This window comes from Canis aureus, chromosome 29, assembly GCF_053574225.1.
Source record: "Canis aureus isolate CA01 chromosome 29, VMU_Caureus_v.1.0, whole genome shotgun sequence".
Lineage (NCBI taxonomy): Eukaryota > Metazoa > Chordata > Mammalia > Carnivora > Canidae > Canis > Canis aureus.
The window spans coordinates 27,280,411-27,299,940 of NC_135639.1; the positions used below are offsets into that span (position 1 = coordinate 27,280,411).

The following is a 19,530-nucleotide window of genomic DNA, read 5'->3' on the forward strand; positions in this document are numbered from 1 at the left end:
GTTCTGGTCTGTGCTTCCTACCCTGGGGCAACCTCCGGTCCCTTGGGGTATCTATATTCTCTCTCTTGCCACTAGGGCTCACATTGAATTTAGAGCAATTGGGATTGATAATCCAAGATTATTTAACCTAAACAAAAACTAAGCCCTATTTATGGAGTAAAGAGCTAAACTTCTCAGAACGATTAGGGAAAAAAAAAAATTTTAAGGAAATCTGATTGGCTCACAATAAAATAATTTGGTTTACTCTAAACGTTAGATGACAATGCACATTGGCCTGTAAATGAACATTCCCAGCATCACAGATAGGCATGTCAAAATACTCAGCAATGGAGGAATCTATTATTACAAAACTTGAAATAACTGGAGTATTTAAATAACCCAAGTGGGCACCTTGAAAGATAAATCGGTCTTAATGATTCCTCCAAGAAAAACTATTTTTTCCAGGATAAGGTAAAATGCAGCAAATTCAGTTCATTTCTCCTTTTCTTAGTGAAATTCCTATAGACAAACATTGAAAGGGTAGAAGCTGAACAATACAGTCCAATGTTAGTTAAATGTGTTTTTAATCTATAAAACTTTCTTTTTAAGAAATGATCTTCAATAATATACTTCCAACATTTTGCATGTACTTTAATTTTGTGCCTAATCAAGCCTAAAGGGTCACTTTCAATATGCTTAATGAATTCCATCTTTTCTCTATAGACTGTGTTTATCACTACTATCATCATTTTAATTTTCCCAGTGTCTATTCTTTCATAGAATAAGAGTAAAGGGCAATAAAATAGTCAAATAATTGGACAAACATACACTGCTGTGAAGATAAAGAAGTTGACATCATTGAAACTGAACTGTTAACTGGCTGGCAGTGCCACTATTAAATAGCTTGAAATATGCATTTGTTCATCAACAAGAGTCCAAATTCAGCACACAAAATCTAACTCAGAGGGGATCATCATAGTATGAGCTGTATGACAGCCAAATGTATAAAATTTGAGGACTGCCAATAAATCAGATTCAGCATGTTCTCATTTTTTCCATGTCAATGTGTGATCTTTGGAATATTTAATTATCATGACTTCTTTCTGAATACAGTATGTGTAGGCCTACACATACATGTAGGCATCATCAGCAATTCAATGCTTGCTCTCCTCCCACTCTATGTATATTGAAAGTTTTCTTCAAATGATTTAAGTCTATTCATTCCTTCAGCAAAAATTCATCAAGTACATACTTTGTATCAAGCACTGTACTTGATACTGGAAATATAAAATGAGCAAAACATAGTCCTACTCTCAAGAAACTCAGTCTAGTGAGAGAACAGTTGAAATAGCAGATCAGTGCTATGACAGGGGTATCTATTGCATGCCCTGGGTACATTTGCTCTGATGAGGTTAAGGGGGAGGGTGAAAAGATCTGCGAGGACCTTTATCCTAGAGGTAAAACTACTTGAGTTGAATCATGGAGATGAGTAAGTAGCCAGGTAGATAAATGTGGGAGGTAGGGGTTAGGGAGGATAGGTGATTTCTGTAGGGTTTTCTACGGAGAACAAAATTTGCTAAGACACAGATACATAAGAGAACACAGCACCTTTGGCGAACTATAAATTTGAAATGGCTAGAATTACATGAGAGGGAAGTGGTGGCAAGCTGCTAATCAATTACATGAATGGTAAACCAAGTTCAAATTATGTTTAATTTACAAACATGAGCGACTGGCCATGAGGTAAAGAGTGACAGAAATCAATGTAACTGGCTAATAATGAATGTAGAATTTGGACAAGAATAAGTCATAGTTAAAATTCAAAAGTATTAGTTTCAATAAAGTGGTAATATCTAGGAGGACACTTAAAATATTTCCTTTATTCTATTTGTCTGTATATAATATCAAAACTAATTTTTATATAATTTCATAATAAAATGGAATAGAAAATATTTTGAAACTAAACTACATTTGCCCAGACATGCCTGTGTGTGTATGCACAGGCATGCACAAAGAGATGTCATTCTGGATTAAAGGAAACTAACATGATGATTATCTTAAAGTGTAAGGATTATGGGTGATACTTCCTTATGTATATATTTACCAAATAATGTATATATTCTACAATAAGCAATAAAATAGTTTTATAAGCAGGGGAAAATGTGTTTTCCCACACAACAAAATAAAAGCATTTTTTATTTGTCCCTAAATGTGAACTAATGTAAAGGCTATAGCTGGGATAGCATAGATCAAATGTCAACATATGCACAAAAAAGAACTGATATTTTATTAAACAGAAATTATGCTACTGAGATTATTCATGTACAATGGGGGAGTATTACCTAGGGCTTGATAAGCACTTTTGTAATGGGAAAATATTTCTTAATGATATTATTTTCTGATAAGATTTGAATGTTAGTTGATATTCAGTATGGTAAGCCATATTGCCCTAAAACTGCAAATGTAAAATGAAGATTTACATACATACATTCTGAATAATGCTTAATTTTTCTAGTATTGTTCCATTCTAACATTTCATTTAACAGATGGTTAAGATTTAGTAAACCTCTAAATATTGCTAAACAATAAAATACACTGTATTTCCTAAAGTCAACCCCCAACAATTTTAACCTTGGACAAGGGACCCTTGCTAATATTAAAATATTATATGGTTCATTTAGCTCAAGATTTCCCTAAAATACTATAGCTATACTTGACACCTATTCTAAGTGGTGTCAAGTCATATAAATCTAGTTATATTCTTACTGTTAGAATTTCTCTTCTCTTTCAGTGTCTAAAGAAAATAAAGAATCTTAATTACTCAGCTATTTTCAAGTACTTTCTCTCTATTGCTCATTCTCATTTAATATCAGACAATAAGATCACCACTTGCTGAGGATGAGCAAATGATTCTACAAAATACATCCACTGTTAATCAACAGAAATCCTCTTAATCACCCATATACTCTCCAGGACAAACTAATGGAATGATGAAAATGAAAATATATTCAAATTATCTAGGTCCTTATCTAGGTCCTCACAGGATCTATTTAAACAATATTTTCAGCATCTTTTCTAAAGTCACTTGTTTAAAATGTATGGCGTGAAATGCTAATAATCAAACCATTGCAATGTTAACACTTCATCTGAGTTACTGATGATAACCCAACAAACTCAATAATGAGTCCAAGGCTCTTCTTTTTCTATTGTCACAGAATTTTGGCTTTGAAAGTATTTCAAACTTATTAAAGAATGCAATAATTTCAAAGAAAAAAATACAAGGAAGCTATTACCAGTTCACTTCCTTAAACACATTTGACCATATTACTTAAAAGAAGTATTTCTTCTGGGATAACGACTTTGAAGAACTACTTGATGTCTCTCTTCTTTAAGTTTTTTTTTTTTAATTTATTTATGATAGTCACAGAAAGAGAGAGAGAGGCAGAGACACAGGCAGAGGGAGAAGCAGGCTCCATGCACCGGGAGCCCAATGTGGAATTCGATCCCGGGTCTCCAGGATCGTGCCCTGGGCCAAAGGCAGGCGCCAAACCGCTGCACCACCCAGGGATCCCTCTTCTTTAAGTTTTTATTTAAATTCCAGTTAGTTAATATACAGTGTAATATTAGTTTCAGTGTACAATATAGTGATTCAACACTTCCATATAATACCCAGTGCTCATCATAGCAAGTGCATTCCTTAATACTCATCACCATCCCCCACCTTCCCTCTGGTAACCAATTTTTCTCTATATATAATCTATTTCTTTATTTGCTTCTCTCTCCCTCTCCTTTGCTCATTTGTTCTGTTTCTTACATGAGTGAAATCATACGGTATTTGTCTTTCTGCATTATTTCATGTAGGCTAATACTCTCTAGCTCCATCCATGTTGCTGCAAATGGCAAGACTTCTTTTTTTTTTTAAGACTTCTTTTTTATAGCTGAGTAATATCCCATTGTTTATGTATGTGTATAGATAGATAGATAGATAGATAGATATACTGAGGCAAATGGTAAGATTTCATTCTTTTTTATAGCTAAGTAATATCCCATTGTGTGTGTATGCGTGTATGCGCGTGTGTGTGTGTGTGTGTGTGTGGATAAAGAAGATGTGACCATTCATCAGTTAATGGACACTTGGGCTATTTCCACTTGACTGTCTCTTTAACAGTTAAAAATATACTTTATTTTATGACCCAGTAATTCCATTCTTAGGCATTTACCAAGAGAAATAAAAACACAGGTCCACAAAAAGATTCGTACAAACTATAAATAGTAGCTTTATTCATAATAGTAAAAAAAAAATGGAAACAATCCAAATGTCTATCAATAAACAAATGGATAAACACACTGTGGTACAGTAATACAATGGAACATATTCAACAATAAGAAAATAAATTACTGATAAACCTAACAAAATGAACAAATGTCAAAAACATCTTGATAAAAAAAAGACACAAAATAATGTATCCTAATATGAGTTTATTTATATGAAGTTGAAGAATAGGTAAAAACTAATCTTTGGCGGCAAATCAGAATAGTCATTGCATAGTGGAGAGGAGTACTAATTGGAAAAAGTTACAAAGGAACTTTCTCAGATTATGAAAATGTTCTGTATCTTGAGAAAGAAGTTACATAAACATACAGATTTGTGAAACTCATCCAAGAGTACACTTTAGATCAGTGTATTTCACCAGGTGTAAATTTTACATTAACAAAAATCTAAATAGGTATATAAAATAAAACCCAAATTAGAAAGATGTAAATGTACTAAGACTGTTGTAATTCTCGTAATGGGAACAGGAAAGAACAGATTTAAATCCTGTTACCTGCTAACTTAGCCAGGAATCTTGAGCATGTGTGCACACTGAACCTGACAGAACTGATTGAATTTACAGAATAAAATCAGAATATAAGCATTTCTTCCATTTTTTTTAAAGATTTTATTTATTTATTCATGAGAGAGAGAGAGAGAGAGAGAGAGGCAGAGACACAGGCAGAGGGAGAAGCAGGCTCTATGCAGGGAGCCCAACGTGAGACTGGATCCTGGGTCTCCAGGATCACGTCCTGGGCTGAAAGCAGCGCTAAACCGCTGAGCCACCCAGGCTGCCCCATTTCTTCCATTTTTGCTACATAAGACATAATGATGAGAAAAATAAACATTCATACCTATAGCAATATTGAGAAAAGTAAAATTTTCTTATCAATACCTGAACCAAGAGTAGGCTTCCCTGTAACACAAAACTGGGGTACAAAGAATGAAAAAAAATAAGACTTTATTTAATAGTATATCATTTTATACCAAGGTGAAAAACAGCCTCCAAACCTATCCTCTGTGCACTTTTCCAATAATGTAAAACCCATTCGTTGCCAGACACTATTCTAAACTTAAGTCATTTAATTTTAACAGCTCAATAAGAGATCATGCCCATTTTTCTGACAAAAAAAAAAAAACAACAACAACAACAACAACAAAAAACACCCTAGGTAGAAAGAGGTCAAATACTTGCCCAAAGTCATATCCAACAGAGCCGGGCTCAAATCTCAAGCAGTCTGGCATCAGGGCCCAAGCTCATAACCTCTACGCTATAAAACAGCCTTTGGTCTACTTTTCTTTTCTTTTCTTTCCTTTTCTTTTCTTTTCTTTTCTTTTCTTTCTTTCTTTCTTTCTCTCTTTCTTTCTCTCTCTTTCTTTCTTTCTTTTCTTTCTTTCTTTATGATAGTCACACAGAGAGAGAGAGAGAGAGAGAGAGAGGCAGAGACACAGGCAGAGGGAGAAGCAGGCTCCATGCACCGGGAGCCCGACGTGGGACTCGATCCCGGTCTCCAGGATCGCGCCCCAGGCCAAAGGCAGGCGCCAACCCACTGCGCCACCCAGGGATCCCCTGGTCTACTTTTCTAACATGTTTCTTAAGCACCTCTTTCCTGCCTGTGCAACACAGTTTCATTCCTGCAATATACTTCAAGGCCCATGTACCAAATCTATCCCTGATTTTTCCAGCAAAATCTCTAAACTGACTTTTCTCCAAATATATCCTAGAAGTAATAACTTACAAGGGGACTCAAAAACATTCTTAAAATAGGTATTTGTTGATATTTAAGACCAAACAGAGAAAGTCCTGCATTACAGGGACAAATTTCAGAATTCTTTCCTAATGACTTGAAATTTAAGATTGCTTTAGACCAAATGAAAATTTGAATTTTTTTTCATATCTTGGTGTTGAAGTCAGAGGAATTTGTACAATTTTTAATTGTATATGATTATCTTTACCACTGATCTAATATAGTTCAAATCATCAGTATTTACTGGGCCCCAAATACTAAAAAACACTCTACAGAACACTGTGCAGGTCGATTGATAAATACAAGAGATTGCTTCTTCTTTCAAGGAATTTTCTAGTACAGCATTTTTCATGCTAAGCTAGAATATGTTAACTACCTAGAGTCTACCAAATTTCCAGTCCCTACATCCCAGGGTGAAAAGAAGCATCTCACTGCGATCTGCCAAACCCAAAGTCATAATGATTTTTTTCTCCCTCATTTCCTCCTATCGATTTTGTAACTGTAGCTCATATGTAGGTCTATGATCCAATCTGAGTTAATTTTTTATATTTATGCTATGTACATTTATTTGTATATATATGTTATATAATAGTTGAGGTTCATTATTTTGCACATAGATGTTCCAGCATGATTTGCTGAAAAGATTGAGACCAATGCATTTTAATCTAACAGCACAAAATTTGATATGGTTTCAGATTCTATACTGCAACTAATCTTTAAGAATTACAAGATTAAGCCTCTGCCTACTCAGCAGGGACTCTGCTTCTCCCCACCCTACTCATGTGCATATGCTCTCTCTCTCTCTCTCTCTCTCTCTCTCTCTCTCTCTCTCGCAACCTCTCAAATAAATAAATAAATCTTTATACATAATAAAAAAAATAAATGCAAATCTGATCAGGTCAAACTTGTGTTTAAGTCCAACTTTTCAATAGCTTACCGCTCTTCTTAGCATCAAGGCTAAGATGCCCCACAAATCCCGCATGATCAAGCTTCTCAATCTTTCCTAGCTCCATTCTCCTTCTTCTCTGAAATAATAGTATTTTTCCAGTAAAGTCCTTAAATGTACCAAGCTCCATTTGGCCCCAAGGTCTTTGCATTGCCTCTTTCTCAGGCCTGAAATGTTTCTCCCTTCCTCCCTTGTGCTTAGTTAATTCCTACTCATCCTGGAGATTTTAACTCAAACATTTTTTTTTAAGATTTTATTTATTCATTCATGAGACACAGAGAGTCAGAGACATAGGCAGAGGGAGAGGCAGGCTCCTCACAGGGAGCCCAATGCAGAACTCGATCCTGGGACTCCAGGATCACACCCTGAATCGAAGGCAGACACTTAACCAGTGAGCCACCTAGGCACCCCAACTCAAAAATTTATTATCTGATCTTCCTTACTCCCACCCTTGGGTTAGATCAGATTCATTTATATATTCTTATGGCTGCCTGCACATTTCTCTCATAGGATTTTTCAGTTTGGGAGTTTATACTCTGGGTATTATGTGATTTAAAAGAAATATAGCAATTATACACATAACTATTAAATAAAATTTTGTCTATGTGTTATATGCATTTTTTTAAAGATCTATAGTTCTCATCAGATACTCAAAGGAGTCCCTGACCCCTGTGTAGTAATGAATTAACCTCATCCAAAGACAGGTCTGGTCTTTGTTTTGGCTAATGGAAGGTATATCTAGGCCTCTGGAACTTATTACCTAGGAGGACAGTCTTTCTTTCCCTGAGGATTTTGGCCACTGGACAAATTTGATTTATAGTGGGGGCCTTGAGCCATACTTTCCAGTTCCAATCTCAAGAGGAAATGAAGGCTGAAAGAATTAGTTGACCACAGAAGGGGCTAGAGACTAAGAGACAGCCATGCAGGCAGTTTGTAATTGGGCCCCCAAACAAAAACTCCAGACATCAAAGACTTGGGTAAATCTCCCTAGTTGGCTGTGCCCTGTGTGTACTGTCATATACTGTGGCCAGGGCATGAATCTATGGGGAGATAATGATAGGAACTTCTATATTTGGTCCCTTCGAAAATCTGCCCATATGTCTCTCTTTTGGCTAATTTTAACCTGTTTCTCACCCTGTAATAAGCTAAGTATAACAACTTTCAGAGTTCTGTTGAGTCCTTTCTAGTTAACTATCAAACATAAATGGGGTCATGGGGCTCCTGAACTTGCAACTGGTGTCTGAAACGAGGACAGTCTTGAAGTGACTGTTGTCTTAGACTTTGTAGTTTAGCTAAACTTATTACAACCCTAAAAAGATTAAAAACCCACAGGTTAGACCATGAGTTCTTCAAGAGCAGAAACTTTACCAATACAATATGCAGCCAAAAAATTTAAATACTTGAAATAAATGGATACTGACAGGATGACAACATTCTCTAATAACAACAATAATATTAATGATGATGAAGACAATAAAAACAGCAGCCATTTACTGCATGCCTTTACTGTAGTCCCCATGTACAGACGAGGAACATAAGGATGAAGGTGAAATGACTTGCTCAAGATCATACTAGTCACAAAGACAGTATAGAAGCTCTGATTTAACTAATATTAAGTGCATTTTCATATATTGTATCTCCTAAGGCAAGCAAAGGAAGTTTAATATCATGTTTTACAAAGGACAAACAGAAATAGGTACCTAGCATTATCACCACTAAATAGTATCATTAAAGACTAGCAATTGTTAGCACAGTTCAGGAATGTAGAATACTGAATTTCCTCTCTTTTAACTAAGACTACAGTCATAAGCACTCTGATGCTTGCTTAAAGCTTGCATTTGAAATTCTTCTAAATAGAATATGAGCTACATAGGTTAAAAACAAACAAAAAGTTAACTCGTGTATTATTATCAAATGCTAAAACACAAATTGAAATACCTCAGGTGGACAGATAACATTTCTGCCAAGAAAATCACTATATATAGACCCAAATCTGTAAACTATGGGCATCAAGCTCTTTCTTAGATTTTTCTCTACAAATGTTCCATTCTCTCTAAAGATTTCTCTCACAACCTAGAAATGTCCTAATTGCCTCTAAGAAAGGCTAAAGGAAACTAGAATCTGTCAGTTCATGTAAGACCAGCTACACTATTTCAAGGAATATTGTACTCAAAGGTCTTAAAAGGCCTTTCTACCTTGAAACTAGACCTGTTAATTAAGAGACAAATAAATGCAGATCTTACCCCAAAATATATAAAGGAGGATAGTAACCAGGAAACACTCTGAATTAGAGCACTGTTTATTTTTAATAATTATAAGAAAAACACAAGAAGGTGTTCAATTAGTTGTGATTAATTAAAATTAATTACATTAATTAATTACATTAATTGGCTTTCTATAGATCCAGAGCAAACATTACATAATAAATGCTATTTGTTGAAATTATTTTAAAATTCACTATCATAGTTGTACTAAATATGAAAACCAATAGTCATGTTGTGCTATGTCAATTCTGGCAAACCAATTACAATAATAAAAACGTCTTAAGAGTGGATTAGTCCGGGTCTACATTAAAAAATGAATCATTAAAGGAGTACTGAGTGATGTGAAATACAGGCAATATGAAAGAGAAAGTGAACAGAAGTAAAGCATAGGAAAGAAGGAGGACACACTAATGAATTAGACATACACTAATGCCCGCAAATAACCCACAGAGACAGAGAAAGTACCTGGAAAGCTGTGAGTGCGCCAGTCCCTGGGTTATACAGGCATCGCAGCGAAGGCATGCTGTCCGCCAGGCTGGAGCAGCCCAGCCACAGAGACCTGGGCATAGAGCACTGCAGAGAGAGGACAACTATGAGATGGGACAGTATGAGACAGGATGGCACAGATTACAGGAATTTTCAAGGCTTGGCTGAATGCAATATTCCAGTTGCAGTTGGCCTTTCTGATAGAAACATATTCAAGAAACATACTGCTTACTAGTCCTAACCCCAGAGAGTACCTTGAAAGAGACACTAGTAGCCAAAAGGCAAAGGGAAAGAAAGGAGGTTAAAGGTCAAAAAAAACATAAATATTTAGTAAAAATTTTTGTCTCTGTTCTTTTATGTATGAGTCTAAAGAAAATCTACTTCTTAATCCAATTAATCAATTATTTTCCTCTGTACACTTCATCTCTCATAAATTCACCACAGGGTGAAATACTGTATAAACTAAACAGAAAAAGGAACACTTCACAGTAATTTCATTATTAGGAAGGTTAAATTAGAAAGTAAAATACAATAGGAAAGTTTTGTTTTGTTTTAGAAGGTGGGGAGAAGGAAAGAGAACGCGTTATACCCCCACAGTTTTGACAGCAACTAACTCTGCAGTTTGCATATGTTTTATGTATCTTGTTAGTCTGCTATTCATTAACCAAAATGCATAGTTACCAGAGCAGCTGCCTCTTCATCTTTCCAGATGGATTGGGGAGGGGGAGGGGGCAACCCAAACAGAAGGGAAAACAACAACAAAGAAAGAAAAAGTGACAAGGACAGAAAAAGAGAGAACCCCAAAAAGTTGCTGGTATTAAAATCTTCTAAATAAAAAGGTATGTGTGAGTATAAGTATACATATAATGTATTCACTAGGGAAAAAAGGTAGGAATGATTTCTAGTAACACTAAACAGTTTTAGTGTTGTTGCTCCTATAATCTTATAAAACACTCCATCTTTTTAAAAGAATTTTTACATTCTTCAAGTTTCTCTAAATGTATCCCAAGCTAAGGTTTTTTTTTTCCCCAAGCTAAGGTTTAATCCATCAACAATCTAAGAGTACCACATAAACTAAATACCTGATCAAACCACATATAAAAACAAGAATACATATTTTAAAACATAGCAGTCAATATACATAATATTAAAATTGAAATTTTAAGTCTTAAAATATTTAATATCATGATGGGAGTTTTTTATTCTTAAAATGTTCTAGTTATAGAAATTAATATTAGAAAACAAAATATGGTATTCATTGTTCATACTGTCTGTAACTGATATTAAGGATAGTGTGCTACAAAGACTCCAAAAAAATGATCTGGTCTAGATCCTGCTTTGAGGTCATTATTTCCTCATTTTAAGTTAAGGTGATTAATGCCCAGGAAAAATCGAAGTTTGTATCCGTGAACATGTATTTAAAAAGTAGAGAAGTAGGAACTGGAATGCTGGCCCATTGCTTCTTTAGTGCAGAACTCTTCTTCCTGCCTCCATGCATCCCTAGGTCATGATGTGGAGATATCAGACTTCGAAGAAGGCTATTTGCTGAAGACATTACTGGATAGCACACCAACCACAACAGCTACACTGCTTTAAACTACTACAACAACCTCCTAACTTTGTTCACTGTTTCCAATGTTTCTTCACCTCAAGCTATAATCCATTTTACAAACAGCAGCTAAATAGAATAATTGTGTTCACCTTACTATCATGTCACTATCACCAATAATTAATTCATAATGGCTCCCTGTATCTATTGTATGAAATCCAAGCACTCTATTGATCGGATCTTTCCCTACTGCCTACATTAACTCACCTTCTCTGTCCTTCTAATTGGTCCTGGTGCTCTAGCTAATACCTAACTTGGTATCTTGTTTAAATACCCATCTTACTTCCATCCTGTGAACTTGTAATTTCCTTCTCCCTTTTACCCTGCCAATGTACGTCTCTCATTTACTTCAACTCTCCTTAGAACTATTTATACTAATTTCAGTCTTATTCAGTAGTTCTCAGGAGACAGTCTCATGTTGTCAGAAGGCAATAGGAGAATAAGAGAGAGTAGGACAAAAAATTTTTTTCCTTAAGAATCACTGTTCTCTGAAAAAAAAAAAATCACTGTTCTCCTATTACAGCTCTACATTGGAAGCAAGTTCTTTGCTAAAATAATTTTTATAAGTAAACGATGTTAAAAATTTCTAAATCTAATGTTTTTAGTCATTCATTCAACAAGGATTTATTGAGCATTTTTCTTGTACTGTTCTAGGCATGAGGAATAGAACAATGAACAAGAGACAAAAATCCATTCTAGTGACATTCTCTCAAACTTAAATTCTTCTATGTTTAAAATCATTAATATAAAAAAAACAATTTGTTGTTAGTTCCTCTTGTGGTTAATGAAAGACATTGCATATTATTAAGCAGTTGGTTAAAGTTCTCTGGATGTTAGGCAGAAGAAAAGTCTCATTCTGAAGGTGGGACTGAATTTCAGAAAAGTAGGGGAGTGAATCGAAGTGAAAATAAATTTAAAAAGAAAATGAAAATACAGAAGAGGAAAAAAAGAAATGGTACAAAGAAAAAGCAATAGGCATAAGAAGACAGTTTCCCTTCCTCTCTTCCCTTCAAAAGAGGTAGATGGCTCATATACTTTTAGCCATACTGAAGCCATCTGCAAAATCTCTTCTTTTTATTAAATATATTTATATTTGTGAACACTCCTTGGTAAGTTTTTAAAATATTCCTCTTTGCAACATTTCATCTCCTTCATTTTATATTAGATCCTGTGTTATTGCTGCAGTATGTCCTTGATTAATTACTATGTCTTTCCTTACTATTGGTCATCTTTATGCTCTTCCTTACTCATTCATTCTATCCTCCATCAACACTCCTAACTAAGAATTTGAAAGGACTTACCTCATCCCTTAAACTAAAATTTCAAGATAAAACTATAATCAATAATGAGCCACAAACACCCAAGAAAGCCACTAGAAATACTGGTGTGATTTCTAAAATAGCATTAACTTGCAAACACCACACAGAGGATGCATTTTCAATTATTACAAGACAATTGGTATGGATCTGAAAACTGCGCTTGCATATAGTCAGATCTGCACATTATCATAAGATTTTATATATTATAGCTCAATTTAAAAACCAATTTTCAAATTGGTTTGTATTGTAACAATTAATCTTGTCTATACTGGTAAATGTCACTTAAAAACATTGAGGAAAAAAATATAATCACAAAATTAATGGAATAGGCTATAACTCCTACACTACTACCTCTTTCCCTTCTACACATTTAGGAGCATTTTCTAAAGGAAGGGGAAAATCAAAAGAAATTTGGGCAAGAAGTAACAGGGTGGAAAGTAGTGATATTTTGGTTACTATTCTTATATTTCTATATATTTTAGGGACATCCTGATTCATCAATTTCTGACAAAGATCTACATCCGTTCTATTCTCCCCATGTTTAATACACAATCCCCTTTAAAACTTACCTTTAACCTGAAAAGCACAAATAGTTTTCTACTTAAAACACAAAAGTTGGGATCCCTGGGTGGTTCATTGAGCCTGGGTGGCTCAATGGTTGCCTGCCTTTGGCCCGGAGTGTGGTCCTGGAGACCGGGGATCGAATCCCATGTCAGGCTCCCTGCATGGAGCCTGCTTCTCCCTCTGCCTGTGTCTCTGCCTTTCACTCTGTGTCTATCATGAATAAATAGATAAAATCTTAAAAAAAAAAACCACACACACATACACACAAAAGTTTAGGCTGCAAAATATTTAAATTTCTAAGGTTTCCTCTCTAGATCTAAAAAAAATTTAATTAAAAAAAAAGCAGGTTCTAAACCAAACTGTAACCTAACAACTATAGTTTCATGTTTAAATATTTAACTTTTATTAACTGTTAAAAGACTTGTGAATGACCTATTCCTTAAATGTTTCTCCTACACAATCTCAAAAGCTACAACCAAGTTTATATCACATATGTGCCTTCATCCTATACAAATCCAGCCCTACACTGCATATAATCTGTCTTGTCAGCTCATTCCCCACTTGACCTCACTCCAAACTAACTCTACTTTGCAAAAATCAAAGAAAGTTGAAGACTATATTATTACAACTAAAGTTTATTAACCAATTGAATACGTTTACTAGCTTTTGAAAAGCAGACACAGCATTTTAAAAAATGCTTGAACATGTTTTCTACTACTTGGAAGAATCAGAAAGAGATTGAAATGTTGCAACAAAGGGCCTCCAGTGCTTCAAGAAGAATATACTATCTAGTGCCCTTCAGGTTCAACACTACAAATTCATTTTCACAGAGAACAGTTGAAAACCTTGACTCCTCCCCGCACTTGGCTGCCTGGAGAAAAGTCACAGTTCCTCTTCACTGACAGAGGGCCCTGCAGGCAAAGGGCTGGCCTCAGCATTTACTATATGAAAGCTGAATGACAAAATCTCCTAAACTCAGGTCCCTGTTGGTCAACTTCTAGGAGTAATAGAAGCTATAATAATCAACAATAAAAAGATTGCTGCATTGAGAGTTTATGTATCCTTAAGCCATGGAATAGAAGAATTCCCTTTTCACTACTATATCAACTAAAAGTCAGGCCAAGAGAACTATAGTATTCCATAGGCCATATAATATATTCAGACTCTATCTATTCAAATTCAATGATTGCCTCTTCAGAATCCCAATTTAGTTCACTTTAAAAATGAAACTCCCACCTGTCACATAGGACAGTCCTATCTGCCTAGCCTTATTGTACAAGGTCATGGTAAAATTGAAATAAGAATGCAAAAGAAAAAAAAAAAGAAAAAAGAATAAAAAAGGAAAAAAAAGAATGCAAAAGAAAAAAAAATGTGATGTCATAACTAAGGCTTCCATGAATGTCACTTGTACTTCAAAATGTTCGGGGACAAAAAAAAATAAAAATTAAAAAAAAAATGTTCGGGGAAGCCATTATGAACTGCAAGCCACAGAATCAATAAATTCATCCATCAAGTACTTACTGTTCTTTACCAGAATGGATACACATGGAGTATAAGGAGAAGAGAACCAAAACTTATCAGGTATAAACTGTGCTAGATCCGTTAAATACATTATTTCATTTAATGATTACAAACCTTGTCAAAGAGTCATTAATATTTTCATTTTAAAGGGAGAGTGAACTCAAGTTGGGAAGAGTTGTTACAGTGACTACATGGTAATGATGGAAGACCCCAATGTGTTTATCTCCCCCAAACACAAAGATTTACCTATATAAAGACTTGTTCTCAAGTAGTTTATAATCTATCTTGGGGAAATAAATTAACCAACACAAACAGTAACTGCAAGGAAAAATACAATAAATATACTAAATTGTGTTTAACAATAGCTGCTATATTAGTTTAATTAAAATTTAGAAAAGTTCAGGCACAGGCTTTAATTTTATTGTAGCACTTGTTACTGTATGTAAATTAATTACGTATTTGTTTCCTCCACCAGACCATATTCCTTAAATCTTTTTTAATCTCCAGTATATGGTCATAGTAGATACTCCATAAACATGAGCTTAATGGTGAGAGATCACTGGGACGCCTGGGTGGCTCAGTGGTTGAGCATCTGCCTTTGGCTCAGGGCGTGGTCCTGGAATCCCAAGATCAAGTCCCCCATCAGGCTCCCTGCATGGAGCCTGCTTCTCCTTCTGCCTGTGTCTCTGCTTCTCTCTGTATGTCTCTCATGAATAAATAAATAAAATCTTAAAAAAAGAAATAAGAGATCACTGAGAGCTACATACCAAAAAGAAGAAAGTAATTTTTACTTATGGAACAGTAAAAATACTGATAAAATAATAACAGTTACTTTATTAAGACCAATCTTACCAGACTGGAAGGTCTTACTAGAATGGTACTGGATAAAGCTCTTTCATAATCATCTTACTCACCTGTAAAACAATCTAGCAAGGTAAATAAGATCCAGAGAGGTTAGATAAACTAACAAAAGTTGATAGGCACCCAGCAAGCAATAAAGATGGGATTCAGAACTAGATATTCTGAGTACCTAGGACAGTGCCCAATACAAATGACACTTAAAAAGGACTTAACAGGACTTAACAACCAACTGACTATAAGGAAAGGAGGATGAATCAGAAATAATTGAGTTTTCAAACTTGAATGACTAGAAGGATGGTGGTAGCACTCGTAGACACAATGGGAGGAAAGTGAGCTAGATACGCTCAGAAATCATTAATGTGACATAATAATACAACTCTGGTATGTCAGTAAAAACTTAGCATGAAAGCTTGGATAGAAGCCTAGTGTATGGATTATATAGGTGTGAGAATCACTGGTTTCTGTATAAGGTGCAATGTACTAGGTTAAAAGCATTTGCTATAAAAATACTAGTGAGGGTTTTTGGTTTTTTTATTTGATTCCTCTTTCTTTGTGTCCTTTCCTACTTGAAAAACTCAATCTTGGGACGCCTGGGTGGCTCAGCGGTTTAGTGCCTGCCTTCAGCCCAGGGCCTGATCCTGGGGACCCAGGATCGAGTCCACATTGGGCTCCCTGCATGGAGACTGATTCTCCCTCTGCCTTTGTCTCTGCCTCTCTCTCTCTCTCTCTCTCTCTCTCTCTCTCTCTTTCTCTTTCTCTGTCTCTCATGAATAAATAAGTAAAATCTTAAAAAAAAAAAAAAAAGAAAAGAAAAAGAAAAACTCAATCTGACAGACATTAAGTGAGTATAGGCTAAGTACAGGCATCAAACTGAATGGTAGAAGTAGCTGCAGATTTTTTAAATAAATTTAAGAGGGCAGCCCTGGTGGCCCAGCAGTTTAGCGCCGCCTTCAGCCCAGGGTGGGATCCTGGAGACCGGGGATCGAGTCCCACATTGGGCTCCCTGCATGGAGCCTGCTTCTCCCTCTGCCTCTCTCTCTCTGTCTGTCATGAATAAATAAATAAAAATCTTTAAAAAAAATAAATAAAATTTAAGAAAAAGAAAAAGAATATACTATCCTGCCTAATACAGGCTTTTGGAGTTGAAGAGGTGTGAGAAAGGTGTCCCTGAGGAGGAAGAGGCCTGGCATAGTTTCAGAGCCTAAGCTAGGTGAGGAAAAAAATCTGCACAAGAGGGTGGCCTGGCATGGGGTAATACAGGCCTAGTGGAATAAGGATAAGGAAGTCTACCCCATGGGGGACCAGAATGGCAGTGAGCGGTATGATGAGGAATGTGATGAGGGGGCAGGATGGGGGGGGGGGGGGAGCAGGGCAGCCAGGGTTCCCAAAGTAATCAGAAGACATTCATTGAGAGTGGACATATATTGGCCTAGCACTGAGTTTCAGACCCAGTGGGATAAGCATGGTAGAGCAGCAGTGGTCCAACACAGTGTTTCAGATCCAGTGGGAGAGGAGCCCAATGCAAATAAATAGTCAGAAACCAAAAGGGTAAGGAAAGCATCCACATAGATGCTTAATGAGGACTTCATTCCCCACATAGAGTATGGGGTGGGGAATGACAACCACTCTACCAGCAACAGTAGATGAGTTACATAGGAGAATGGATCAAATAAGGGGATAGATCAAATACTGAGGATAATAAGAGCAAGATCTCACCTAAGCAAAAAAAAAAGTTACAAATACAGAAAGGAAGAAAAATAGAATGAATGCTATGCTACTAAACTAGAATTGAAGATAGTATTCTGAATTCAAAGCTTACAGTACACATAGAAGTTTCTAGGTAAATGATATATGTGTATTCATATGCACATATACAGGTTTCCCTTGCATTCCAAAAGTAGAGTGGTTCCTGGGGTACCTGGGTGGCTCAGTCAGTTAAGCATCCAATTCTTGGTTTCAACTCAGGTTGTGATCTCGTGGGTTATGGGGAGCCTATAGTCAAGCCCCCCACTCACCAGGGAGTCTGCTTGAAGATTCTCTCCTGCTGCCCCTCCCCTCACTAGCATGTGCAAACATATATACTCTCTCTGAAATAGATAAATATAAATCTTTTTTAAAAATACAGTGTTTCTATATAAACTTTCAAAATCCAAAATGGCATAAAGCAAGGAAGGAATTGCCATTTATTTATATGGAAACATTTTTTTAGTTTCAGACCCAAAAAATAACCTCTTAAGATTTTCTAATACCTTAGGACATATCTTGCTAATGGACACACAAAATAAATGGAGAGAAAGCACAAATGTTCACACACACATTTCAAGCTATGGAGACTTGATGCTGAGATGCTGACGGGAGTTCTAGAGAGAAGGAGCTTAGCAGTGCCACTCTAACTGTTCAGGGTGTATGCTGCCTCTACAATATATGACTACAAAACAAACACTAAATGCTATTTTCATTTTTCTCCTTTTTTCATAAAAAAAGATATCTTCAGATATCTTTTGATTAGTGAAAACAGGTACTATTGTAATAGTTCTTTCATAAAAGCAAAGTGGTATAAAGCAGAGGATACCTGTATACAAAACAAACTCCCCAGCTCTATCAACTGAGAAAGCCCAGTAACAGTAACACCCTAACAGCAATGAATACATTTAATGACACTAAATAACACTTTCTAAACTGCTTAGAACAATGGCTAATTCCAGGATTTGGGGAGGGAAAAGTTTAAAATGAGGCCAGAAAAAAAAAAAAAAAGAAAAGAAAAAATAAAAAATAAATGGAGGCCAGAACATGTTCTTGTGGTACTAAGGATGATGGAGACATAGCAAGATGACACAGGGGACAGCATGAAAGACTCTCACAAATCTCGGAGATGACACAGGGGACAGCATGAAAGACTCTCACAAATCTCGGACAAACTGAGTATCAAAATAAATAATGACAATAATGGATTAAATAATGACAATAATAACTGTGGTAGGCGGGATCCCTGGGTGGCGCAGCGGTTTAGCGCCTGCCTTTGGCCCAGGGCGCGATCCTGGAGACCCAGGATCGAATCCCACGTCGGGCTCCCGGTGCATGGAGCCTGCTTCTCCCTCTGCCTGTGTCTCTGCCTCTCTCTCTCACTGTGTGCCTATCATAAATAAATAATAAAAAAAAAAAAATTAAAAAAAAAAATAATAACTGTGGTAGGCAAACTCTAACATGGCCCCCAATGATCCCCACCTCCTGACATTCATAATCCTTGTATAATCCCATCCCTTGAGTGTGGGACAGCCTAATACGTTCTAAATTACACAAGATTGTAACTTCCATCTTGCTAACAGACACTATTACCATCTTGGCTTGGATATTTTAATGAGGCAAGTAGTCCATGTGGCGAGGAACTAAGGGTGGCCTCCAGCCAACAGCCAGCTAGGAATTGAGGCTCTCAGTCCAGTGGCCCTTGAAGAATAAACTCTACCAAAAAAAAACCATGTTAAGTTTAGAAGTAGACTTTTCCTTGATCAAGTCTTCAAATGAGGCCTCAGCTTTGGTCAACATCTTGATTACAGCCTTATGAGAGACGTTGTAGCAGAGGACCCAGATTAGCAATGCCCAGACTTCTGACCCAAAGAAACTACAAGATAATAGACATATGTTGCATGTTACTGTTAGCCACTAAATCTGTAATATCTGGTATGCAGCAAAAGCAAACTAATACAGTAAGCCACTGAGCAAAATAAAAACCCATGACTCTATTAGTAATAGAATAAACTGAAAGTTTGATGAAAAACATGATACTTGAATAGTCTCAAAGTATCTCACCACATAAATACTTATTACAAATGAAAAAAGAGTAACTTTCAGTGTAAAAACCTGACTGACATCTTAACAAGTGGTCAGCATTAATATCACCAATACTGAAATAAATTAAAATCA

At 35.9% G+C, this 19,530-nt stretch overlaps 1 protein-coding gene across 11 annotated transcripts in view; it reads right to left on the reverse strand.

Annotated features, from left to right (window-relative positions):
• Positions 1–19,530, reverse strand: part of BTRC (beta-transducin repeat containing E3 ubiquitin protein ligase) — a 180,877-nt gene that overhangs the window by 106,524 nt on the left and 54,823 nt on the right. For 8 of the 11 annotated variants that reach the window (XM_077877916.1, XM_077877912.1, XM_077877918.1 and 5 more), the window contains one exon: positions 9,715–9,822. The exons of the other annotated variants lie outside the window; for them this stretch is intronic. In XM_077877916.1, the coding sequence (XP_077734042.1) occupies positions 9,715–9,822 (108 nt within the window). The remainder of the gene's footprint in view (positions 1–9,714; positions 9,823–19,530) is intronic. 11 annotated transcript variants of the gene reach the window in all.